The following is a 25,171-nucleotide window of genomic DNA, read 5'->3' on the forward strand; positions in this document are numbered from 1 at the left end:
GGAGAGGGGACCAGGCCTGGCCTCAATCGCTTCTACATCGGGGGAGCCGCGCCCGAGGAAGGCTTGGAGGTTGCTCCAAGGCGGGCTGGTCGGCCCTCGGTGAGGGGCCTTCAGGATCCTTCAGCGCCCGTGGGCAGGTGGGGGCAGGGCGTGGGCCCGGACACACCCCCCCGCAGTGCCCCCGGCGCCCGGCAGGGGGCGCCGCCCCGCCGGCCCACGCCCCGCGGCGCGCCGGGCCGGCTCCCTCGCGCAGGCGCGCTGCCGCGGGCGGAGGATCCGGGCCGCGCTTCCTCTCGCCAGGCCTGCGAGCTTCCTCCCAGCGGAGCCCAGGGCGAGCCGAGCTTGGCCGCCGCCACTGAGACCACCGTCGCCCTCTACCTCTCGCCCCACCCCGCACCCTGCCCGGAGATCTTGCCGGGGTGGGGTCCGAGCGGGGCGATCGCCCGGCCGCGCCGCCGTCGGGGCCATCCCCCGGCCAGCGGTCCCTCCCGCCCCAGCCAGCCTGTGGCCGCCGGAGCCTCCGGGACGTGGAACGCGGGGACCCCCTGCGGCCCCGATCCAGGGTCCGGGGCAGCCCCGGGCAGCCGGCGCGACGTCCCAAAATCGAACCTCTGTGGCGGCTTTCGGAAGCGGAACTCTACCGGGGCCGCGCCGGCTACATTGTTTCCTCCCCCCGACTCCCTCCCGGCCCCCTTCCCCCGCCTTTCTTCCCTCCCCGACCCGGGCCGCGAGGCCATCCCCCTGCCTCTGTCTGGCCGTCCCTCCTCCCCCTCCTTTCGCACCCAGACCTCTTTGTACCGCACCACCCGGAGACCCCTGCGCCCCTCCCCTCCCCCCTGGCCGCATGGACTGCCCCGCAGGCCGCTGATGCTGCCCGCAGCGAGGTGGCCCGGACCGCAGTGCCCCGAGAGAGGTGAGTGCCTGACAGACCTGGAGGAGGTGGGCGTCCGAGTGCTTCCCGGCGGGAGGTGGGTGGAGGTCGCTCGTCCCGCTTCTGTTGCTTCTGTTGCAGCTGCCGTGGCGTCCACACCCATCCCCCACCTCCCTTACACCCTCCTTCCCGGGTTCGAAATCTCCCGGGAGTCACTGTCAAACCAGCCCGACTGTGAGGGGAGCGCACGAGGGAGGTACTACCTTTCGAGCCCCACAGACTTGTCTGTGGCCACCCCGAGTCTGTCCTCCCCCTCTTGGGGGGGCTGGCTGGAGCCTGGAGGGAGGGGGTCGGCGTGGGCCAGGGCCCAGGAGAATGGGCGGTTTGCCATTCCCGGCCCAGGGCCTCCCTGCAGGTTCCTTGGCCTGCCTGGTTCTGACCCCTCCCGCATTCCCCTGCGGAGGCCCTGCCGTCTCCAGGAAGCCCAGGGCCCAGCCACCTCCCTTGAGCCTGCCAGAGGTTGAGCCTGTCACCCTCGGCCTCCCAGAAGACCAGGCCTAAACCAAGGGACCTCTGACCCTAGGGTGGGGAAACTGGGCTGGGCCTCTGTCCTGGTGGAGGTGACACTGGGCATTAGGACCATGCCCCACCTCCTGGCAGCCTTGTCAGCCCCTTTTCCCAGGCTCCTCAGGGCCCAGCCAGGTGTCAGGAAGGGGCGTGTCCAGCCACTAGATTCTTGGAGCTTAACTAGGGGTTTATCTTCCCTCCTGTTTTGTAGACCGGGGGACTGAGGCTTAAAGGGGGAGTTGCTATCCCAGGCCTCTGGCAGAGTTAGGCTGTCTGTCCCTTCATCCCCCCGGCTCTGCAGAGCTGGACTGCTGTGGGCAGAGAGAAACCAGCCAGGTGCCTTTACCCACCAGGGACATAAGCCCCCAGCTTGGCCCATGGGTCCTTGTGGGGTGAGCACGTGCTCCCCTACAGAGGGCTAGAGAGAAGGGAGAGGGCTTCCGGCCCCGGCTCTGCCTGGGTCTGGGCTCGGGCAGCATTGGCACTGCCCGTGGGATTTCCCCCTGGTGCCTGAGGCTGGGTCCCACTGAGGGATGCGGTGAGTGTGTGGGGCACCCATGGGGTGCAGCCCTGGTGCTGAGCTGAAGCAGCCTGGTGGTCATTCCTGACCTCTCCCTCGTATACACCTTTGGCTCAGCTGGTGAATGGGATCTGGATAGGGAAGGCGAGAGCCCTGTTTCCACAAGGAGCACCCTTCAGCCTTGGCATGGGAACATTGTCAGAGTGGGGACACCCAGGGTGTCTCTTCCAAGCTCCCTACACCCTGGTGTTCCCAGTGTCTTTCTTGGTGGGGCCCCAGCAGGAGCAGGGTGAAGGCAGCAGGAAGGAGGCTGGGACTGTGGCAGGATCCTTTTGCTGCTGGAAGTGTGGGAGGTTCCCTGGAGGATACTTAGCCATGTCTGGGGCCCCTTGGGGCTGCTAGCAGTTTTGTCCCACTCAGGCCTCTGCCCTTGATTTAGAATTGTTTCCGGTTGCCCTGACATGCACAGTGGAGGGGACACAGATGTGTTGGGCCTGTGAGGCTCCCCTCACCCAGCCCTAACTTCCTTGCCAGCCTGAGGGCCTGGGGCTGAAGCCTGACATGGTTGGACGCCTGTGAGCTGTTGGGTGCAGACCGGGGTCCCAAGACCCTTGTAGAAAGGGGTCTGGCTTCAGGCAAGCACGTGTGCAGGGCTTCACTTTTTATGTGGCGAGCTTGGTGTCTTCCTCCCTGCTCTTCTCTCTGCCTTGGGTCTGGGACAGAGAAGGACCAGAAGACGGTCCCCAGCACTGCTGCAGAGGGCACCAGGCCCCAAGGGGTTGAGCCATCACAGAGCAGACCAGAGTACAGGCAGAGACAGAGGCCCAGGGCTCACAGTGTGACGTGGCCGCCCCAACAAGCCTGATCTGGCAGGACGGCTTGGGTCCAGTTCTGAGCTTGTTCTTTGGGAGGTTTTGAACCTCATTGTCCCCAAAGGTGTTTGGTCTGGGAACGAGAAGGTAAGGAAGCACCATCATGTGTTTGAGGGGCTGTCCCAAATCAGAAAGGCCATCCCTTGATGTCCCAGACACCAGGACCAGAGCTGGGTGGCAGGTGGGTCCCCAGGAAGCAAATCTGAGCTCAGAAAACTACGTATGTAGGTAAATAGTATTAGGGTTCTTAATTTAGACAGTAACAAAACAGCACTACAGAAAATTTAGAACACAGAAAATTCACCCACTGTTTCTTCACCGGCACAGTGACTGTTAGTATCTTGGAGCTCCCAGCCAGTCTTTTCCTGATCTTTTTTGCCTTTGTCGCTGTTTTCATTTGGGTATGCGTGCCATCACACCTTTTTTCATTTAATACCATATCTGGGCATTTTCTCATGTTGCTACACAATCTGTGCAACTTTGCTCCTAAAAAGCTACAAAATATTCCCGAAAGCTCTGCCGCAGCAACCTTACTCCAACCCTCTTACCAAGCTTGTGCATTGTTGTTTCCCGTCTGTTGCTGTTGTAATTGTTGTTACTGCAGGCCCCCAAAGCAGCTGAGGGTATTGGAGAGAGTGGGCAGCTTGGCACCCAACCAACGTGATTCCAGGCCCAGCTGTGCCATTTAGGCCAGGGAAGAGGGACCTTGGACAGGTCATCCTTTGAGCCAGAGTTCCTTTATATACACAACAGGGACGGTGATACCTACTTCAGAGGGGAGTGTGCGGACACGGAACTAACTAACCAAGGTACTAGAAGGTGCCTGGCACACCCCCTGGCATCCACTAGGCGCTCTGTGAGAAGGCGTAGGCTTTGCTGAAGGAGTGCCCACTACGGGCTGCCTCAGCGTGTGCAGAAGACACCCGGGCCAGGGCTGGCTGATGGCTTACCTAGCCAAGGGTGGCCTCTGCCCAGGGAGCCCTTCAGAAACCCTGTGTTCAGAAACTGCTCTGGCCAGTATCCTGTCCCCCATGTCTGCCTTCCCCCATCCCCATCACCATGTGAAAGGTGGGCTACTGGTTGGTTTCTGGGGCCTGGCCCTACCCATTCTCCCTCTGTTCTTTCAGCATCAGAGCTGAATGGACAAGGCTTTTTCTCTGAGAGCCTGGCTGCCTCCTGTCGCCCAGCTTCAACTACTTCCTAGGCCAGCCCCACATTTCCCCAGTGGAGATAGAGGCCTACTTTTCCTGGGAAAACTGAGTCTTAGCAAGGAACCCCGGCATCCGGAGCCCCAAGCCAGGGACAGCCATGCCAGCCTCATCCTCCTGCCCAGGGGCTGGGGAAGGGAAGAAAGTTGGGGTCAGAGGCAGAGATTCTAGAGCCTCCCAGCTGAGAGTTGAAGGGGAACATAGATGGTCCACAAATCACTAGGGAAGTCTTGTGTGTTAGTGTCCTTCTCTTCAGCAGGTGCTCCCCAGGTGTAATCTGAGCGTGTACTGCTCTGACATCGCTTACTTCCTCTTGTTCCACGTCTGTGGAGATCAGAGAACTGGGAGTGCCCTGCTAGGGTCAGCCCATGGACAGTAGGAGGAAAACAGTCTCAGCTTGGCACTCCCAGGGCCTACGAGACCATAGCCCCAGCTGACCCTGGTATGGCTCAGGACTAACCTAGGTAGAGGGTCCTCCCCAGTGTGGCCCATTCATTGCAGAGGGCTCCCAGGCACATGACCTCGGACTCCGGCCACCAGACTTTTGCCTTTGGAGTGTCCCCCTCGTCCCTGGTCTTGGCGCAGGGGAGGCGGGCATTACAACTGCCCTCCTGTCCCACAGCTCAGGCTGGGATGAGGTCACAGGGTGCGGTCCTCTCCAAGATGCTGGCCTGGCTGGGGTGAGCACTTTGGGAGTTTCTCAGTGCCCCCCCTTCTTGGTTGGGGACAGGATGGGTGGAGGAGGCAGGCCACCCTCCACACCAGGCAGGGAGCACTGCCTCCCCTCCTCCTCTCCTCTGGGTCCCTTCATCCAAGGGCTGGAAATAGAATCCGCTAAGTAATGATTAAAGTCAAATTCAGACCTAAAAATAAAGAGCTGGTGAGGAAGAGCTAGTGTGCTCCCTGCGTGGCTGAGGGGAGAAGCAGGCAGGGCGAGGCTCGCTTCGGGGGGCCAAGCCCTGCTATCCGGGAGAGGCCAGAGCCTGCTTGGGGACCAGGAGTACTCCACTAACTGGGGGGCGTCTCTTGTGTCAGGCATGATGCAGCCCGTACCAATCAGGGTCAGACTGGCAGGACCAAGGAGAGAATCCCATTTTTCCCGTGGGGAAACTGAGGCCTGGGAGGGACAAGTGGTTTGTCCAGCGACTGTCCAAAGAGCTCCCCTTGGCAGGCCCCCAGGGACCTGAGGGCCCCATGCAGCCCAGCTCGCCCTTCTGCCAGCTCAGTTTCTCTTCCTGGTTTTGAGGTACTGTGATGAGGGTAGCTTCTCATCACACACCAGCTCTGTACGCCTCAGTGGGGCTGGGCCTCCAACCGCAGCTTCCCTCCGCCTCCCCCTCCCCTTCCGTGGTCTAGGCCCCTAGAAGCAGGAGAGGCTGCCTGGTGCCCCCCTCCTCCCCGCGGGTCCTCCTCTCTGCACAGTTGGAAGCCTTGTGGGTGGGTAAAAACCTGGGTGTCATCTGACGCCTGCACACCCAGGCTGCTGCCTCTCAGCCCTGCCCAGCCCAGTCGCTGTTCCGCAACCGGCCGGACGCCTGTGGCCCATGCTGTCAGGGAGACTGGAGGGGAGAGGAGAGAAGGAACCCTGAGGCCCCCCTGCCGACCAATAGAAGAGGCCAGAGCCAGAGAGGAGTCAGTCAGTAGGAAGAGGCCTGTGGTTCCAACTTCCTGGCAGGGCTCCGGGGAGCTCAGAAGCTGGGGATCTGCGTAGGCTGGAGCAGCCAGGAGGGCTTCCTGGAGAGGAAGGGCCATGAAAATCAAGAAGCGTTTGAGAAAGAGACAGGGTAGGGGCAGAGGTCCTTGCTTAGAGCTCCTCCACTCTCTAGGGCTGCTGGCTTCTCTAGTTGCTGTGCGAGGCACGGTATGGCACATACTCTGTGCGAGGCACGGTATGGCACAGATGTGACCCATCCTTCCCAGAGCAGGAGGGCCAATCTCTGGGTGGACCTCCTCTCAGCTGCCCACTCGCACCTCTCTGTCCAGGGTGTCATCTGTCCTGCCCAAGGAAAGGGTGGAGGGGTTTTCTCCTGACCAGGTTCAGACAAATCTGAGCTGAAATCTGCTCTACCCCTTGGAAGCTGGGTGATCCTCCTCAGCCTGGCTCCTCCTCTGTCAAACAGATCAGCAGTAAAACCTCATGGGGTTTTTTGGAGGATTAAGTAACTAAGGCAGGATTGGGTCAGTAGGCTCTCACTCTTCATGCTTTCATTTTTATAGTCCATCCCGTGGGGCGAGGGTGTTGGTAACCCTTCTCCCTACACTGGGTAGCAAGACTGTACGTCCTTTGAGTTGGGCCCCCTCAGCTTTACCTTCTGAGCCATGTGTTCTCGGGGTCCCAGTTCTGAGATGGGGAGACCAGGAATCTGGTGGCCAGCTCACCGGCCTCTGGGCCGCAATCTCCCCACCTGTAACGTGCCTAGGGGACTTTGGGGTGAGGGACAAGGACGCTCTGGTTTTTAAGGGTTCGTTGGAGGTCAGTGCTGAGAGGCTGTATGTAAATGTAGGCACGTGAAGATGTAAAGACCACAGCCTGTGCTGAGGTGGGTGGCGGAACAGGGGCCTGGAGTCCCCACTGCCCAGTGCATGTAGGTAGTTAGGCTCCTGAGCGGTAATTAGAAACCTTTCTGGGCCAGGAGTGTCGGCCTCAGGCTGCAGCCGCGCCTGGGGAAGGCGGCTCCCCTTACTAGCCTCCTCGAGCTCCAGCCCCCGCTGAGCCATTGGGGGCAGGAGAAAAGCCAGTGAGTTGCTGTAATTTGGTTTTTAACACTTTGCAGCCATTAAACTCACCCCTCCCCTTAGGGCAGGGGTGCTGGATGCTGAGGGAACCCTGGGGGTGAGGGTGGGGCAGCTCACACTGGAGACAAAGTGGGACCGTCCATCCTTCCAGCCCTCTCCTGACCCCCGGGGAGGTTCAGGCCTCTCCAAGGGTCTTGTGCCCAATTCTGCAGCTGCCCAGCTGAGGGCTCTGGGACCACCCATCTGGCTCAGTGGGAACCAGCCTCCAGCCCATGGCCTGGTGTGTCGCCAGGGGCATCACAGTGCCGTCAGCCTGGGTGCCCTGTGCTTCTAGAACCAGAGGTGGGGCTGATTTTACTGCTGCCAAACCAGCCCAGCTGCTGTTGGTGCCCCGCCCTCCTCAGGTGTCTTTCGGAGGGGCGTGCCCAATCAGAAACGCAGAGCTGTGTGCCAGACTGCCTGGGTTCAGAGCCTCTGCTGACCCTCGCCCGCCTCACCCTGAGCCTCCTCCAGCCTTCATTAACTCTCTCTGTACCACGGTTTGAAATCCTAATCCTGGCCGGATCTAGCACAGTCGCTTCTACCTGAGATCCTCCCCTCCCCTCCCCTTCTTCCTGGAAGCCTTCCCCAGTGGCCTTCGTCTCCTCTCCTGAGGCACCAAGCACACCTGGCCGTGGCTGACCAGCTGGTAGCCAGGAGGGCTGGAGCAGGGCTGGGCACAGAGGAGAGATGCCGAGTAGCATTCCTGGGGTCCCAAGGGCAGGACCTCCTGGGCCCTTCCCCCCTCCTGTCCCTCCTGGCCACCACACATGGAGCTGGGCTCACAGGGAGCCTCTTGAAACAGTGGCTCAAAGAATAAGAGGGCAAGGTGGACCTGCTTGTTGCCTCTGGGGGCTGCCCTGCCCCGCAGAGGCTCCAGCTGGGTCCTGTGGCAGGACCAGAGTCTCCGGGGGCCATGGCCCCCAGAGTTCCCCCAGGTCTCTTGTGCACTTCCCTTTTCAGTGGCTATTTTTAGCTGGGTGTAAACAGTTATTGAAGGCTCCCACGCCCCATTAGGCAGTGGAGTTTTGGTGAGGGGGGCGGGGCAGGAGCCCCTTAACCTACACTGGCCCTCAGCACGTGCTAGGCTGTGAGGGTCTACAGCTTCCCCAAGGCAGGGAAAGGGCAGTTGCTGGGCTTCCCCCCTGCCTGCCAGCCTGGGCTCCCAAGAAAGGCCTGCCTGAGGCTGTGGTCACTGACCTCAGCGCTTGGGCACAATGCCCAGCCTGTTCCTGGGACCCCAGCACAAGAACTCCTGGGAGCAGGGTTTGGGGCAGGAAGTCGGAGTGAAAGCCCCCTGTCCCCCAGCCCTGTGGGGGTGGGGTGGCAGCTGCTGTCCCTTTGGGGTTAAGTATAGTCCTGTCGGTTATGGGACCGCAGTGTGGTGCAACCTGCCTAGCTTCCCCCTGTTGTTTGTTGGTTCATTCATTCACTCAGCACTAACGTGCTGAGCAGCCGCCCTGGGCCCGGCTGTCCTCCTGCAGGGGCTCCCAGGCCAGGGTCAGTGAGCTTCTCGCTGGAGCATGGGGCATGAGAGGCTCTGGAGACCCGGAGCAGCCACCACAGCTGGGGAGCCACGGAAGGCTCCTGGCACAAGTGGTTTTCAAAAAGTTATTGATTTTCTTACTAATCTTATTTTTAGGGAGAAGGTAATAGATGCATGTGGTTAAAAAAACAAAAGTTAAAAGAACAAAATAGCAAATATACAACGAACAGTAAGTTTCCCTTGAACTTGATACTCACTACTCCTTCCCATTCCCAGAGACAACCTCTGTTATCAGTTTCTTCTATCTTTCAGAGATAATCCGTGCATATCTAAGGTTAGGGGTGAATGGTATGTCCTTTTAAAAAACAATAATTTGTAATATACCATGGGTGATGTCCGGCACCCTGCTTTTTTTTCGGTCTTTGAGTATTTCAGACCTACCAAAAAGCTGAAATAATGGTATAATGAATACCCATGTATACTTTACCCAGTTTCACCAGTTCTTAACATTTTGCCACATTCGCTTTACCTCTTCTTTTATATACATGGACATATGTGTATACGTATTTTTTTTTGCTGATTTATTTGAGTGTTAGTTGCAGGCATCGTACCTTTCTCTCCCGAGTACGTTATCGTGTATCTCTTACATAATCACAGTACCGTGATCACACCTAAGAAAATTAACATTAATTCCATGACATTATCTAACATTTTCATTTTCCCAGTTGTCCCCAAATGATCTTTACAGCTATTTTTTCCCTCTGATCCAGAATCTTATTCAGAATCACTCATGGAATCTTGCTATCATGTGTCTTTTCTTTTCTTTTTTTCTTTTGCAGCTTTGTTGAGATATAATTGCGATTTAATGTTGTGTAAGTTTAAGGTATACAGTGTGATGATTTGATATATGTGCATACTGTGAAACGATTACCACAATGAGGTTACCTAACACATCATTCACCTCACATAATTACCATTTTGTTGTTGTGTCATGTTTCTTTTGTGTCTTGTTTAATCCAGAACATTCCCCAGCCTTTCTTTGTTTGTTTTGTCTTTTATGACATTGACTCTAAGAGTCCAGGCCGGTTATTTGGTCTCTGTCTGCCTACGTCTTCCTGATTGGAGTCAGGTTAAGCAGCTCTGCGGGCCCATCGCACAGAGGATGCTGTGCCCTCCTTAGTGCAGGAGGCACGCAGTGTGCGCCTCTCATTATTGGTGATGCTTAATTTGATCACTCGGTTAACGAGGTATCTGCCACGTCTCCCTGTGGTGGAGGTGCTTTTTCCTCTCTCTGATTAATCTGGAGGGTGGTACTTAGATGCCATGTCACTGTCCTATTCCCCCAGCAACGTTTCCTTCGTGCCTTGAGCTGGCTTTTTGCCATTTCTACTTACTCTATCATGGGGAGGCTTCTGTATCAGCACCTGGAGATCCGTCCTGGCCCCATAACAGCTGGAGTTGTGTTGTTGCCTTTTCAGGCTATCTGGTCATATATTTACTTGGTTCTTTATTAACGGACATAAAGGTTGTCTACCAATCTCTTGCTACAACAAATAGTACTGCAGGGACTGTCCTACTACATTTTCTTAGGCACACGTGCAACCCCTCAAGGTTGAGTGGAAGTTCCTTGGGTAGAGAAGGGGGAAGGAGTGGAGAGGGAATGCCAAGGCGGGAAGGTGGGTGGGGTACCATGGTCCTAGGAGCAGCGGGTGAGAAAGGGATCTGGTTCAGGTGCTGGAGAGCCAGTGAGTCCCAGAAGGGTCAAGGGAATTTCCCAAGGTCACACAACAAGTTGGTGGCAGAGCCAGGAACAGGACTCAGAGCCCTTGACTCCCTGGACAATGTTCCTGCACTTCTTCCACAAAGTGGCCTGAAACAAGGTTCACATAACCCTGGAAGGGCCCCTCTGTGCCTGATCAAGGCCTGACTAGAGGCCTAGGTTCGCAGTAGCCCCTCCCAGCCACTCTGACTCTTGGCCTCTGACCTGGAAGGGGATAGACCGGCTGGACCCTCAGAGCCCTAAGGACGGGACCTTCCTGGCCTCATGACTTCGCCAGGGAGGAGCCATCAGAGAGGGTCTGCAGCTCCTGCTGGCAGGATTTCTGTGGGAAGAAAGCAGGCTTCAGAACAGCCCTGGGAGCTGTAGGGTTGTCACCAGCCCATTGTACAGATGGGGAAACTGAGTCCTGAAGTCATAGCCAGTAGAGCAAAGGGGAGAGGCTAGCTCCTCCCTTCCGTTTCCATATCTGTCAAAACCCAGACCCTCAAGGAAGGCCACCCTGACCCTCCTGGCCTTGCTCCTTCCTCTGAGCACCGCTTGATTCTCCCTCTTCCCTTGCACTCTCTTTTCGAGGCCAGTGTGGTCCCAGCCTGCTGGCAGCCCCCGCATGGTGCGTGCACATAAGGCAGGAGGCACCAGGGGTGGGGGTAGAACTGGCCTGCTGGCTCAGGCATATGACATCTGCGTGGGGCAGGATGCTCACTGGAGGTGTAGCCTCAGGTAAGGCCACTTGCCTCTCAGCCTGGCTCATCTGTAAAATGGGGATAATAATAGCCTCTCCCTCTCAGTTGTCAGAGGATTTGATGAGCCATAATGTGCCAAGGACAGGGCGCAGCACAGAATAAGTGCTCAGCAAACAGGACCTATTATTATTTTTGTTATTATCATCTAGTCAGTGGGGAGGCGGCAGCTGCAGGCCTGCAGGGGAGGGAGTGTTTGCAAACTGACAGCTGGGAGGGTGACTAATGGTGCCTCAGCCTCCTCGCCCTCTCTCCCTTGGTGGTGGTGAATCTTGCGAGGGAGGGAGAGGCAAGGGGATGTGGAGAGCTGGCAGAGCCCCTATTCAGAAGGTCTTGAAGGTTGGGGGCCCAGCCAGCCACAGAGGGACCCCAGTTCAAGTTCCGGACCATCGTCCCTAACTAGCTGTGCGACGTAGGGCAAGTTGTTCAAACCTCATGAGCCTCAGTTTCCATTTCTATAAAATGGGGGCAAGAGGAGCTCACGGCTCCCACATGTGGTTCTTGGGAGCCTGGAGGTGCTTCCTATACTCATGGTGGCTCAGTCGTGTCAATGTATGTGTGTGTAGGGGAGTCCAGGCTCATCCTTCTTGTGCCCCAGGCTCCCTGCCCAGATGGCAGAGGTTGACGGGCTGGCCTTGGGACAGGAAGCACTATGTATGCCGGGAGGAAGGGAAGCCTGGAAGTGGGGCCTGGACGCAGTGGTGCTTCTCCCCACCTCTGTTCTCCCCGGCTCCTTCTGGTCTCCAGGACCACACACTCCCCTGCTGAGGCCCACAGACCCCATGGCCCTCATAAGCAAACCCTGTTTCCTCACGTCAGCGTTTGAAGCCCCCGCATCCCTGCAAGTTTTGTGCCAGGCGGACCCAGTACACACGGTCTCCTGCCGCAGACTGACAGGGTGCTCAGACTGTCAGGGTCTGTTTCCCGCCCTCCTTACCATGGGCTTCCAGCCTGGGGTGCCCCTGCCTTTTTTAGCCCTCTAGCCTTCAGGGCTCAGCTCCAGCGCTCCTTCCTCCAGGAAGCCCACCTAAGCTCTGCAGTCCTCACTCACCTCACACCCCTAGGCACTTGCACTCAAATGTCTTCTTCCACCGCCTGGCCTGGGGTAGGTGGTAAAGTTTGTGAGTGTCAACCAGGCCCCAGGCCTTGTGTGTCCTGCAAATGAGCCTGGGAACAAGGCACATGGAGGAGTTTTCCTTCTAACATGCTGTGAGCACGGAGTAGTCACTGGCCCTGCCTGAGCCTCAGTTTCCTCATCTGTCAGAAGAGGACAGTAGCCCCATCCCTCTGCTTCCTGGGACAGGTACTCGGGGGCTCTGGGCTGTGTTTGGGAAGATGCTGGTCATGGAGGGTGTGCTGAGCTGGGGCCACAAAGAGTATGTGTGCAAGACGGGGTTGACTTGCTGCTCTTGGGGCGTGGGGTTGGCTGAGGTGACTTTCTCGGGGTAGTCAATTTTATTGAAGTAAACACATACACCAGAATGTATACCAGCCACAAGGGTACAGCTCAGTGAAGTGTTACAGAGTTGAACTTGCCCCCTTCCAGTCACTGCCTCCTCCAAGGGGAGTCGCCATCCTGCACTGGAAAATCCCCTGACTGTGGAGTTTATACAAATGGAATCACAAGGCATGTGTGCTTTCTGTCTGGCGTCTTGGTTAGCATGTTTAGATGCATCAGTGTTGTTTCATAGCTGTAGTTTATTCATGTTTACTGCTGGCCAGTACTCTGTGAATGTACACAGTTTATCCATCTCACTCCTCATGGGCGTCTGGGCAGTTCCCAGTGTGAGGTTTGTTACAGACTGTGCTACTGTATGTGCGCCTGTGCCTGTGTCAGCAGCGCCTGCCCTGTTTTCTCTTGGGTGTGTGCTGGGAAGTAGGGCTGCCAGGCCATGGGGTTGGCATACATTTGGCTTCAGAGATACTGCCTGGGTGAGTTTTTATAGGTGACAGAACTAAGAGGCCCACAGAGGACAAGGGACTTTCCCAAGGTCCCAAGCACCTTCCCCAGGTTCACAGCTGCCCTGTAGTCCCCCACAGACCACTTAGCTGATATCCAGCCATGGGGGGCTGGTGGGGCAGGCACTACTCACCCACTACGCTTTGTAGCCTCTGTTGGTCACTCCAAGGGCTGTAAGGCCACAATGGGCTCAGGGTTGACGGCCCTCTGTCCTTGGGGGTCCTCAGCCCTCATCCCCTGCCTCCTCCCCTGCCCCGTGCCCTCAGCCTGCTGAGACTGGAAAGGACAGCCCTTGCCCCAGGTCCCAGCTCTGGAAGCCTCTGGCATCTGTTCGCATTGCTATGGGGAAGGAGTAGGGTCTCAGTGATGGAGGGAACCATCTCTTCTCACAGCCTTCCCTCAATCTTCCCCTCTCCCCACAGCTCTCATGGTACCAAGTGACAGGTTGGCCTTCCTGTGACACGGGGATACCAGATCTTCTGAGAAGATGTCGGCAATTCAGGTACTGCAGGGGCAGGGGTCTAGGGCAGTGGAGTATCCCCACCACCACCACGGGGGTGCTGAGAAGAGTGAGAATGAGGATTCAGGTCGATTCATTCCCCTTTTCCCCAGTCCTGGCTTTCAGCAAAATGGAATTCCAGGGCCCACTGTCAGATGCACGGCCCTCTATGGGAGCACAGGTCTGGGGGCCGTGGGGAAGTCTCAGCTAGAAGACACCCAGAGCTCTCCAGGGGAAGGGCACCTCACCCAGACTCAAGGAGGCCAGCCAAGAGGCTGTGACCTTGAGGGCTCCCAGGTGGGTGGGGCCCCAGGCTTCTCCGCCCACGTGTCGCCTGCCCTGCAGGCTGCCTGGCCATCCGGTACAGAATGTATTGCCAAGTACAACTTTCACGGCACTGCTGAGCAGGACCTTCCCTTCTGCAAAGGAGACGTGCTCACCATTGTAGCTGTCACCAAGGTAACCAGGGACTTCACACCCCTACCCACTTCCTACCTCTGGGTTTTGTCTCCCCTGCACGGGAGGGTGAGCCTGAGAGCGTGTCTGGGCTCCCCTCTCCCCAGGACCCCAACTGGTACAAAGCCAAGAACAAGGTGGGCCGTGAGGGCATCATCCCAGCCAACTACGTCCAGAAGCGGGAGGGCGTGAAGGCAGGCACCAAGCTCAGCCTCATGCCGTGAGTACCCCTGGGTACGGTTGGGAATTCCCAGTCTGGGAGGAAGGAGGACGGGGAGCCCTGTTACCCCTAGAAGAGAGTCCGGAGAGCAGGGAGGCGAGAGTGAGGGGCTGGGATGTCCGTGAGGGCCTCTCGAGACGAGGGCAAGGGCATGGGTGCCGGGCCTCAAAGGGGAGGACGGAGCTAGGAGGGCTGGGTGCCGGACCTCAAAGGGGAGGACGGAGCTAGGAGGGCTGAAGAAAGAAGGGCAGGAGGCAGAGGATGAGGGCCTCCAGAGCCTGTCTGAGCCCTGAACTGTGGAGAGGTGCCAGCCACAGGGAGGGCCTTCGGGAAGTGGAGCCTGGCAGTGCCCTTGGGCCACCATGACCCCAGGCCTGGCCTCCCCGCAGCTGGTTCCATGGCAAGATCACGCGGGAGCAGGCAGAGCGGCTCCTGTGCCCACCAGAGACAGGCCTGTTCCTGGTGCGGGAGAGCACCAACTACCCCGGGGACTACACTCTGTGCGTGAGCTGCGACGGCAAGGTGGAGCACTACCGCATCATATACCACGCCAGCAAGCTTAGCATCGACGAGGAGGTGTACTTCGAGAACCTCATGCAGCTGGTGGAGGTGAGCGGAGCGTGCCGGCCCTGATTCCGGCTACAGTCCCACCACTCTAGCTGGATGACCTTGGGCACGTCCTGCAGCCTCTGCAAGCCCACGTTTCCTCATGCCTCGATAGAGCCCGTGCTGTGTGCCAGCGTTGAGCTCTGACCCCACAATGCCTGCACAGGGAGGTGGTACCCCAGTTCATAGGCCAGGAAACAGAGGTTCAGAGCGGTTAAGAGACCTGCCTCTGGTCACACAGCTGTGACTTGGAGGCGCCAGGACTAGAATCTGAGTATTCTGATCCCAGAACTAGCTTCCTTCCGGCCACTCATGGAGCTGTATGCCCAGCCGTGTGTACGTAAACATGTCCTCCTGAGCTTCACCTTGATGGCCCACATGTCCCTGCAGCTCCCAAGGCCGTCTCTACCCCAGGCAGCCTCCAGATGCCTCCTGTGCTCGCTCGCAGCACCTTCCCCCGGTTGGCCTGGCTTGGCCTGTGACAGGGGAGGGTCCTGTGCACACCTGGCTAGAGGCTGGTATTAGACTGAGCCAGGGCTTGTCCTCTGCTTTGGGATGCTGGTGAGGCCCAGAGTGATCACAACAACCCGGTATCCGTCCAGCACCTGGGTGTGGGGTGGCATGGGAGATGGACCATGTGTCTGGGGCCTCCCTAACCCCTGCTAGAAATGGAGAGCCCTTCTGACCCAAAGCAACCCTGGGCTGGGTGGGACCGGCCTCTGCTGCCATCTGGTGGTCAGACCGGGGCAGTGCACGGGAGCCGCGGGTGGTACACAGGGGGCTGGCCCTGATCGCCTGCCCTGCCCTCTACAGCACTACACCTCAGACGCAGATGGACTCTGTACTCGCCTCATCAAGCCAAAGGTCATGGAGGGCACCGTGGCGGCCCAGGATGAGTTCTTCCGCAGTGAGTGCCACCCCCCCACGCCCACTCCTCACTTGCCTACCCACCTCCTCCCACCCGGGCTTCCTGGCACTACCCCCTCCTGGAGGCTCTGGGAACCCCACATAAGTCACAGTCCAGTCTGCTTCTGCTGTGACCCCCGCTCTGGCTTCAGCACCCCTCACTCACCACCCACTCCCTCGACAGGCGGCTGGGCGCTGAACATGAAGGACCTGAAGCTGCTGCAGACCATTGGGAAGGGGGAGTTTGGAGGTGAGCCAGAGAGGGTGGGAGCCCTAGGAGAGGCTGATGACTGGGGGGAGTCCAGGAAACGACCCCCAACTCTCTTGCCCCAGACGTGATGCTAGGTGACTACCGAGGGAACAAAGTCGCCGTCAAGTGCATTAAGAACGACGCCACTGCCCAGGCCTTCCTGGCTGAAGCCTCGGTCATGACGTGAGTTGGGGCAGGGGGTGGGGAGGTCACCCGGGGCCAAGAGGTGATGGGGAGGCTTGGCAGGCTCTGACCACCCCGTCCTGCCCCAGGCAACTTCGGCATAGCAACCTGGTACAGCTTCTGGGCGTGATCGTAGAGGAGAAAGGTGGGCTCTACATCGTCACCGAGTACATGGCCAAGGTGTGTGCCTGCCCCGCGATCCAGTTGCCAGCCTGGAGCTAAACACTGGGGCTCGAGCCTTCCAGCTGCCCCAAGCCCCCCACCATACCCTTGGGCCCCTGCTCCCTCAGTCCCTTCTCTCCAACTGGTCTTTGAAGTCACCAGGGCTTGGCTTTTGTCTTGGCTCATCATTTATTCACTACGACCTTGGAAAAGTTGTGTCACCCCTCCAAACCTCAGGTCCTCATCTGTGAATGGAGGTAGTAACAAAGTTTACCTCAGAGATTTATGAAGATTAAGAGATAATGCATGATAATTGCTGAGCACAGCGTCCGGTGTCCAGACTCTGATATTCCTTCAGTAGTGACGTCCTGACCTCTCCCCTGCCCCTCCCCTCTCCTGACACCTCCCTTGAGTGTCGCCATTTACCCAGCCCCAGGCCCACTGTTCCCAGGGTCTAGAGGGCAAGTCTGACTTATAGGGCCTGTTGGTCTGTCTGTCCTGCCCCCAGGGGAGTCTGGTGGACTACCTGCGGTCTCGGGGTCGGTCGGTGCTGGGCGGAGACTGTCTCCTCAAGTTCTCACTGTGAGTGAAGCAATGCCTGATTGGGGGGGGGGGTGGCTGCTATGGGATCCCTGTCTGAGAGGACATGTGGCTGGCTCGCCCCCAGAGATGTCTGCGAGGCCATGGAATACCTGGAGGGCAACAACTTCGTGCACCGGGACCTGGCAGCCCGCAACGTGCTGGTGTCCGAGGACAACGTGGCCAAGGTCAGCGACTTCGGCCTCACCAAGGAAGCTTCCAGCACCCAGGACACGGGCAAGCTGCCGGTCAAGTGGACAGCCCCCGAGGCCCTGAGAGAGAAGGTGGGCGCGCCTCTCCTCAGGGCCTGAGCAGTGGTGGGTGGGGTTCCCGGGTCACCTGCACCCCGCAGTTCCCAGGACCTGACACTGCCTCTCCCATCCACGTGGCAGAAATTCTCCACCAAGTCTGACGTGTGGAGTTTTGGGATCCTCCTCTGGGAAATCTACTCTTTCGGGCGAGTGCCTTATCCAAGAATTGTGAGTGTGGGCGCTGGGGCTGGGCGGGGCTTGGAGCAAGGGAGGGGGTGACAGGGAGGGGGACCGGCTGATCCCCACCTCCCCGGCCTGAGGCCTAGAAGCTGCAGACCTGCCCTCGGGACCTTCCAGGCGCTCCCCTGGCCGGGGCTGAGGCGGAACTAGGGGGGTTCTTGGAGAGCAACGCTGAGTGGGGGTCCCCTCGGGGTCAGGCCTTACACCGATGCGTACCACCCACCTGCCCGCAGCCCCTGAAGGACGTTGTCCCGCGGGTGGAGAAGGGCTACAAGATGGACGCCCCCGATGGCTGCCCACCTGCAGTCTACGAGGTCATGAAGAACTGCTGGCACCTGGACGCCGCCATGCGGCCCTCCTTCCTGCAGCTCCGTGAGCAGCTGGAGCACATCAAAACCCACGAGCTGCACCTGTGACTGCCGGCCTCCGCCCAGGTCGGGGGCCTGTGGGGACTGAACCCAGAGAGATTGCGGACCTGGTGCCCCACTCGCTGGGCCCAAACCCGAACTGAGCCCAGCAGGACCGTGGGCCTCTTTTCTCTGTCGCAGCCTGCGCCCCTTCTGGCCCCCGGAGACCCCACCTAGGCTTGGCACCTTCTCTCATGGACCCACCCGTGGGGCTTTGGGAACCCCGCCCAAGGGCCAAGAAGGGAGGAGGCTGAGGAGCCCTACTGGGGTCAGGCTCCCCCTGGCCTCCCGTATCTCGCCTTCTTAGAGTTTTATCCCTTTCCTTTTTTGAGATTTTTTTCCGTGTGTTTATTTTTTATTATTTTTCAAGATAAGGAGAAAGAAAGTACCCAGCAAATGGGCATTTTACAAGAAGTACGAATCTTATTTTTCCTGTCCTGCCCACAAGGGTTGGGGAGACCAGGCCCCTCTCTAGGGACCCATCGCCCCAGCCTCGTTCCCCACCCCGTGTTCCTTGTCCGTGTTGCCTCGGTCGCCCCGTGTCTGCGCTTGACCATGTTGCACTGTTTGCATGCGCCCGAGGCAGACGTCTGTCAGGGGCTTGGAATCCGTGTGCCGCTGCCGCCCGCCCACCCACCCACCTGCCTTGTGAGATGGAATCGTAATAAACCACTCCATGAGGACCCCGCCGCCCAGTCTCGGCGCTTCCTCCGCCGAGCCTGCCTGTCCCACCCGGCCTCCCATCCCTGTGCCATCTTGTCCATCCCCCTGTCTCTGTGAGTGAGGCTGTGCTTGCCCTGTGAGTGGGGCGGGGTGGGGAGCACCGCGGGCAGATGTAGCCGCCGCCTTATGTCAGCTGCACGAGCGAGTGTCCTGTGTCTGCCATGGGAGAGCTCTCACTACCCGCCTCTCCCAGTGTCCCGCTGCCAGGCAGGTTTGGCCCTGAGGCCGCCCCGGGCTTGGGTCCCGTCCACAGGGTGATGCCTGGGCATCCCGGCCGCCTCTCCTGCCGTGTTGTTCAGGCCCTCAGCACGAGGAGGGCTGGAGCCACGGACGGGGGAGAAAGCCAGGCCTGACCAGCTGGAGATGGGCTCCCCTTGGTAGGAGGCAGGATAAACGTCTGGTGCTTCAGAGGAGATGGTGACCTGGAGTGGGAGGGGGAAGGGGAGACTCTGATACGCTGGTGGTTCTCACAGTCCGCCTAAGATGTAGCACTGCCGCCCCGTCCCCAGCCCTGTGTGTGCCCAGCCCCGTGCCTGAGGACACAAAGGTGGGGGGGTCTTCCCCACCGCACCTTGTGGGGCACAGATGGAGAACGCGGACCAGCCATGGGGTTTTCTCCCCTCGGGTTCCCCAGGGCCAGTGGTCAGTGTGGAACCTCTGAGGGCTGTGGGGAGGCTCACCTCATTCACTGAGACAGGCAGCAGGGGTGGGGTTCCCCTTGTTGTTGGCACTCCGCGCCCGCCTTTCCTAGCCAGCAAGCCCTGAAATCCAGGCAGTTCTGACCTGGCAGTACGCCTCGCGTCTGCAGCTCCTCGGCCCACCGTGGTCCAGCACCATCACCTCCCACAGCCCTGTGTTGCCACTCCTCACCTCCCCGAGTCCGTTCTCTCTGCACACAGCCAGACTCATTTTTCTAAAACTAGACTTCATTCAACAACAAATATTTGGATACCTGCTGTGTGTAGGACTGGGGTTCAGCAGTGAGCAAAACAGACCCCGTGGAGTTCACAGTTGGGAAGACAATCACATAGACAATTACAAACTGATAAGTGCTGTGAAAGAAACATACATCATGGGAATCGGGCCTTGACTGTAGATCAGGGAGGGCTTCCCAGAAGAGGCAGCGTCAGAAGGATGAACGGGAGGGTAAGGGAGTGGGTAGCAGCATACCAAGAGGGAGGAGCCAGCTGGTCCCTGCTTCCCAGAAATAACTGGAGAGGGGAACTGAGCCTGCCATAGGTGTTAGCCGCAAGGAGGTTGCTGGTGACTTTAGCAAGACCTGAGTTTGCTGGGGGTGGATTCCAGATCACAATGGCTAGAGGAGGTGCGAGGAATGCGGGAAGGTAGGCAGTCTTTGGAGGAGCCTGGCCGTAATGAAGAGGAGAGGGGGTGAGAGGATATTTAAGGCAGCAGAGGCTTGAGCAAATCTGACCGCCAAAGGGAAGGACGTTTACCTTGGGATAGCGTCCACATACTGAGAGGGAGGCGGAAAATATAGAGGGGAGGTCATGGTAGTGATTGAAGGTGGAACCTTCCCTAGAGCAAGTTCGGGCAGCTGGAATCCAGACCGTAAGGGGCAGTGGGTCTGCGATGGGAGAGGGACTGTCCTGGTGAGACTGCCAAGGAGAGGGAGTCACACGGTGGTAAATGTCTGACACTCAGGTCTAGGGCAGGTGTGGGGGAAGGGAGCTCTGATGTATAGTGTGCCGGTGTCCATGGTGTACCCTCTGCCAGGGTAGATTTCATGCTACCAACCTGACTTCACTGAAAGCAGGGATCAGGGTGGACTCTGACAATTGGCTCTCACTAGCTGGTCTGGAAGCCAGTTCAGGTTCAGAAACTTGCAAAGATGCCTGTGGCCATGAGGCCACAAGAGGGGCCAGGCAGGCGTCATAATGGAGAATTGCACCAAGTGTGACAAGCAAGAATAAAGGGGCGGGCTTCCCTGGTGGCACAGTGGTTTTGAAAGTCCGCCTGCCAATGCAGGGGACGCGGGTTCATGCCCCGGTCTGGGAAGATCCCACATGCCGCGGAGCGGCTGGGCCCGTGAGCCAAAAAAAAAAAAAAAAAAAGAATAAAGGGGCAAGTTCCAGCTGATGGGGTGCTGCGGGAATGCAGGCGCAGGTAACGGGATGTTCCTTCTACCTGGTGGCATGTGAGCCCCCCTCCTGCTCCCATTCCTTCATTACTTCTCCCCTCTCTCCCTTGGTTTATGGTTTTTTATTTTTCCCCTCTTTCTTCTCTCATCCTCCCCTTGTGCTCTACTGGCAACTACTGGCAACTGGCATGTCATAGATGAGCGAGACAGAGTTCTCACCCAAGGAGCTTACAGACCTGGGGGAATCCGCTCAGGGCTCAGCTCGGTGCCCAGAAATCTGGTGGATGTTGCCCACCACCAGCACCGAGCCCGTGAGGCAGAGGACGGAGGCGTGGGGCAGCTTCTCAGACGTGTGGAGAGCAGTCAGGGACGGGGTGGGGCGATCCTGGCAAGGGAAGGGCACTGACTGGGCAAAGGCGGTGAGGTGCTTAAGTGTGGCCGGGATAAGGTGCCAAGGGGTGTAGTTTGGGAGCACGTGAGGCTGAAGAGAAATCAGGGCCCAGACCCCACCTGGCTTTGCAGGCCCCTCAAGGAGTTTATACAAAGATGACCAAGAGCAATTGAAGGATTTAGGGCGGAGTGACATAGATCTGCACTTTAGAAAGATCATTCTGGCTGCAGTCTGGCTAGAGGAGGTTGTTGCCAAGATCTTGGCTCTCTGTGCACCACTGCCGAACGGAAATACGGAGACAGAGTTATAGAGGAGAAGGAAAGAGCGGCTTTATTTCTTTGCCAGGCAAAGAGGCAACACAGTAGTCTAGCGCCTCAAGAACTATGAGCCGCTCTTTCTTTCTCCTCCATAACTCTGTCTCCGTATTTCTGTTCGGCATCGGTGCACAGAGAGCCAAGATTTTGGCAACAGGGTGGTGGTGTCCGGAGTGGAGACAGGGAGATGGTGGGGAGGCTGAGAGGCCAGACAGGAGGTGACTGATGGTGGCCTGGACGAGGGAAGCTGGTAGGAAGTGGAGAGGAAGATGAACACGGTGTTTTACTGAGCTGAGCTCTGTCATGCCTTGTTCTAATGGATGTAGTATCTCACGTAACCCTCCAAACAACTCTTGGAGATATATGCTATTATTATCTCCATTTTACAGGTAAGGAAAGTGAGGCTTGGAGAGATTAAAGCATCAGGTAACCGTATGAGAGTGGCAGGAGCAAATTGAAGAGCTTGCTGATGGCTGATGCGAGGATGAGGCAGAGGAAGGGATCTGGGGGGATTCCAGTATCCAGCTTGATAAGGTGGGTGGTGCCACCCATTTCCCCTCAGCCCTGGAGGAGGATGTGCTGGGGGTTGGAGAAGAGGAGTTTGGTTTGGACGTGTTGTCTGGGGGCCTTTGAGATATCCAAGCAGAGAGGTCTACTCCAGGGTTAGACATTCATTCGGGGCTGTGGCTGCAGGAGAAGCCAGGCTGAAAGTAGAGATTTGGGGATCATGGGCACAGCAATGGTGCTTGAAGCCATGGACGTGGACGAGCTTGGCCAGGTAGCACGTGGAGCCTGAGGAGAGACGTGACCCGTAAGGGGCCAGGGAGGGAGAACAGTGACCAAGAAGCAGCTCCTGGGATGGCCCAGGGCAGCAGAGAGGCAGGTGAGCCCTGGGGCAGGGTTTCTCAGAGCAGGGGGAAGAGAGGGGGTGTCCACAGCATTTCACATTGCAGAGACCGTGTTGAGAATTGTCTGCTAGGCACAGAGAATGGGCATCGTCAGGCCTTGCTGGAGCAGTTTTCCTGGGAGGCGGAGGTGGGGAGGGCAGGAGCTGGAAGGTCTTAGGGGGAGGCAAGGAAGCAGGGCTGGAGGGGAGCCCACCTTTCCACAGCTTGGCTGTGAAGGTGAAGCGGGAGAGCAGGTGGAGGTAGCTGAGGGCTTAGTGTAGAGAAATGAAGTTCTTCTTTTAGCGTGTCCTAAAATTTTCCATTTACAGCCTTGGTTTTAATTACTTTGTGGAGCTTCAGAACCTTAATCCTATGGGGGTTTACAAAGTACAGTAAAACTTCAGCTACCCAGAAATCTTGGCAAACGAGCTACGCTGGAAAACCAAAATGTACTTGGATGAAAATATTTGAAATATAGGATTTCTTACTTTTTAAAAACTTTTTTTATTATGGAAATTATCAAACAGATAAAAGTAGAGAGAAGAATATAAGCAAGCCTCACGTCCCCACAACCCAACTTTATCAGTTATTAGCTCAAGGTCAATCCTGTACCATGCGCACGCTGTTCCCCTCAAGCTCTGGGATATTTGGAAGCAAATCCTAGATGTTACGTCAATTCATCCGTAAAGCTTTAGTATGTTTCTCCAGAAGACATAAGAAAAAAAACCAAAACACTACACAATACCATTATTACTCCTAAAAATTCTAACAAGAATTCCTTAATTTAATCAAATATCCATTGTGCAAATTTCCCCAATTGTCTCATTTTTCCCACATTTAGTTGGTTAAAATTAGGCTTCAAACAAAGTCTATGCATTGCATTTATTTGCTCTGTCTCTTAAGGCTCCCTTTCTATTTTCATATACTTTATTTGTTGAGGAAACTAGGTTGCTTGGAGGCATGAGTGTTTGGGAATATGGCAGAGAGCGGAGTATTGCAGCAGGGAGAGCAGGATAGGGAAGGATGGGGTGGGTAGGTAATGGCCAGACAGTGGGGACATCCATCTGTGGGAAGGAGGCAGGATGTAGGGGCCCATCCCAGGCAGGGAAGAAAGACAGAGCTGCGGAGGGTGGCCCATCCCAGTGACCCCTGAGGCCCTGCAGCCGCTGGGGCAGAAGGGAGGTAGAAGGATGGCCTGAGACGAGGAGCAGGGGCAGAGCTCAGGTTGGCAAGAGGTCAGGCTGCCCATCAGGCTGGAGGTGAAGTGACGGGCAGGGCCTGAGGTCAGGCCTGGAAGGAACAGGATGTCTGTGCTGGGCAGGTGGGGAGAGGACAGTGCCAAAACCCAGCTCCTGGCCCATCCCGGCTCCTCCCCACCTGGCCCCATCCCAGGAGGCCCTCCCTGGCCTCCCAGCTGCAAATCCACCCTTAGGCCCAGATACCAGATCCTTTCACAATGCTGGTGGTCCGTGGCCTGGATCCCTTGCTCTGCCTCTCCTCCTCTTCTTACTCCTGGACCCTCCCAGCCCTGAGTGGGGCCATCCTCCTCAGCGAAGGTTTGATTACAAGCTCAGCTTCAGAGGACCAAGCCTGGCATTGCCTGGGGCTGGAATACCCTTCTGGAGCCATCACGGAGGTAAGGGGGCCAGCCATGCCCAGGGTGGAACACTGGAGGGGCTGACCAGCTCTGGGTGGCTGTGACTTGGTGGGGAGCAGGCCTGCCAGTACCAGCCACTGCCCAAGATGGGGCCAGGCCTGGGCAGCCAGTGCCAGGGGCCCAGGGCCCCTCCCAGACCTGTCTGCTGCTCCACGACAGCCCCAGCCCCAGCCAGCAGCCTCAGTTTCTCCTCTCTGCTTCTCCTCTTCTTTGCCCTGGGGCTTCTCTCTTCTCTCTTTATTTTTTTATTTTTATTTTTTGCGGTACACGGGCCTCTCACTGTTGTGGCCTCTCCCGTTGCGGAGCCCAGGCTCCGGACGCGCAGGCTCAACGGCCATGGCTCACGGGCCCAGCCACTCCGCGGCATGTGGGATCTTCCCAGATTGGGGCACGAACCGTGTCCCCTGCATCACAGGTGGACTCTCAACCACTGCGCCACCAGGGAAGCCCTCTCTTCTCTTTTTACCCCTCCTTGGAGGACCCCTCACCCTGCCTCTTGGACCTGTGAACACACACACACACACACACACACACACACACACGTTCATAGGATGAGTCCCAGACACCAGGCAACTTGGACCAGCAGCAACCTACACTTTGGCTCCACGCCGTTGGGTCTGTGGCTGTCCAAGAGAACTAGGGGGCTGCCTGGAGGGAGGCATCCCCATGGCCAGCTGTTTTGCCAGAGAGGGCCCCAGCCCTGCCCTGTATGTTTGTTGGGTGGAAGCAAGCATGAGAGCATCTTAGCCCATACTTTGTATCCAGGGCCTTCTAAATCCAGACCTACGAAGAATCTGTCTTCTGCTTAGTCTTGTTCTAAAAAGATTCTGGAGGACTTATAAGGACCTATGCAATAGAGAGAAGTTTAAATTAGGAGTGAGCAAGATGAATAAGACTTAGGGTTGAGGCCTGAAATGAGTCCAAGAATGTGGCTTGTTGCCAAAACATATGCTGTGAAGTCTGCCTACCCTTCAGAGTTGGGCCGTGGATCTGGTTCAGAGCCTCCTAGCAGACAAACCAAAGAGAGAAAGCAGATCCATTGTGTATTTCCGTGTCTGTGAGATGAAATTTCTGAAAAACAGCATGATTCCTAACTGAGACCAGAACAAATATCCCTTTAAGAAGACCGGCCCTCTCGGCAGGGTTTAGGCCCAGTCCTCCCTCACAGAGACACAGGAGGTAAGCAAAGGAGGGGGCTGTTCCTCATAGCCCGGAGCCAGGCCCTGCCTCGGGGCCAGGATGCCTGAGGGCCAGGATGGCAAGGCCCATACCACACTCACGCTCTGGGCCATGCCAAGTCTGGGGTGTCCCAGGCCATATAGGGTAGCAGAGGTATATTCTTCAAGGCCACCCAGTGATATGCTCACTGTCCATTTATCCATTCCTCCTTGTATCAGACTCACCCCATGCCCTGTGTGCCCAGCCCAGAGCCACAGGGCTGAGTCTGGTTCAAGGAGCCCACAGTCTAGGGGGAGGTCCCATGAACAATCCACATGAGGCAGAGCACAGAAGGGTGGCAGGTGTGGGCAATCTCTGCCTCCTGCCTGCCACTCCAGAGGCAGT

The 25,171-nt window shown here is 57.5% G+C and overlaps 1 protein-coding gene across 4 annotated transcripts; it reads left to right on the plus strand.

The window, feature by feature from the left end:
* The first annotated feature begins 260 nt into the window (after positions 1-260).
* CSK (C-terminal Src kinase) lies at positions 261-18,222 on the plus strand. Of its 4 annotated transcripts, XM_029237444.1 has the most exons (13): positions 261-913; positions 13,202-13,281; positions 13,624-13,737; positions 13,842-13,954; positions 14,344-14,563; positions 15,374-15,467; positions 15,651-15,716; positions 15,800-15,899; positions 15,989-16,079; positions 16,570-16,643; positions 16,729-16,924; positions 17,033-17,119; positions 17,365-18,222. In XM_029237444.1, the coding sequence occupies exons 2-13, from the start codon at positions 13,267-13,269 to the stop codon at positions 17,545-17,547; spliced, it is 1,353 nt and encodes a 450-aa protein (XP_029093277.1). In that variant the 5' UTR covers positions 261-913; positions 13,202-13,266; the 3' UTR covers positions 17,548-18,222. The 4 variants fall into 4 exon arrangements, with proteins under 4 accessions (XP_029093277.1, XP_029093275.1, XP_029093276.1 ...); XM_029237442.1 differs by having other exon boundaries at positions 699-913; positions 13,202-13,737; positions 17,365-17,952; XM_029237443.1 differs by having other exon boundaries at positions 699-913; positions 15,374-15,716; positions 17,365-17,952.
* Positions 18,223-25,171: the final 6,949 nt, after the last annotated feature.

This window comes from Monodon monoceros, unplaced genomic scaffold (assembly GCF_005190385.1).
Source record: "Monodon monoceros isolate NGI ecotype Baffin Bay Population unplaced genomic scaffold, NGI_Narwhal_1 Super_Scaffold_21, whole genome shotgun sequence".
Lineage (NCBI taxonomy): Eukaryota > Metazoa > Chordata > Mammalia > Artiodactyla > Monodontidae > Monodon > Monodon monoceros.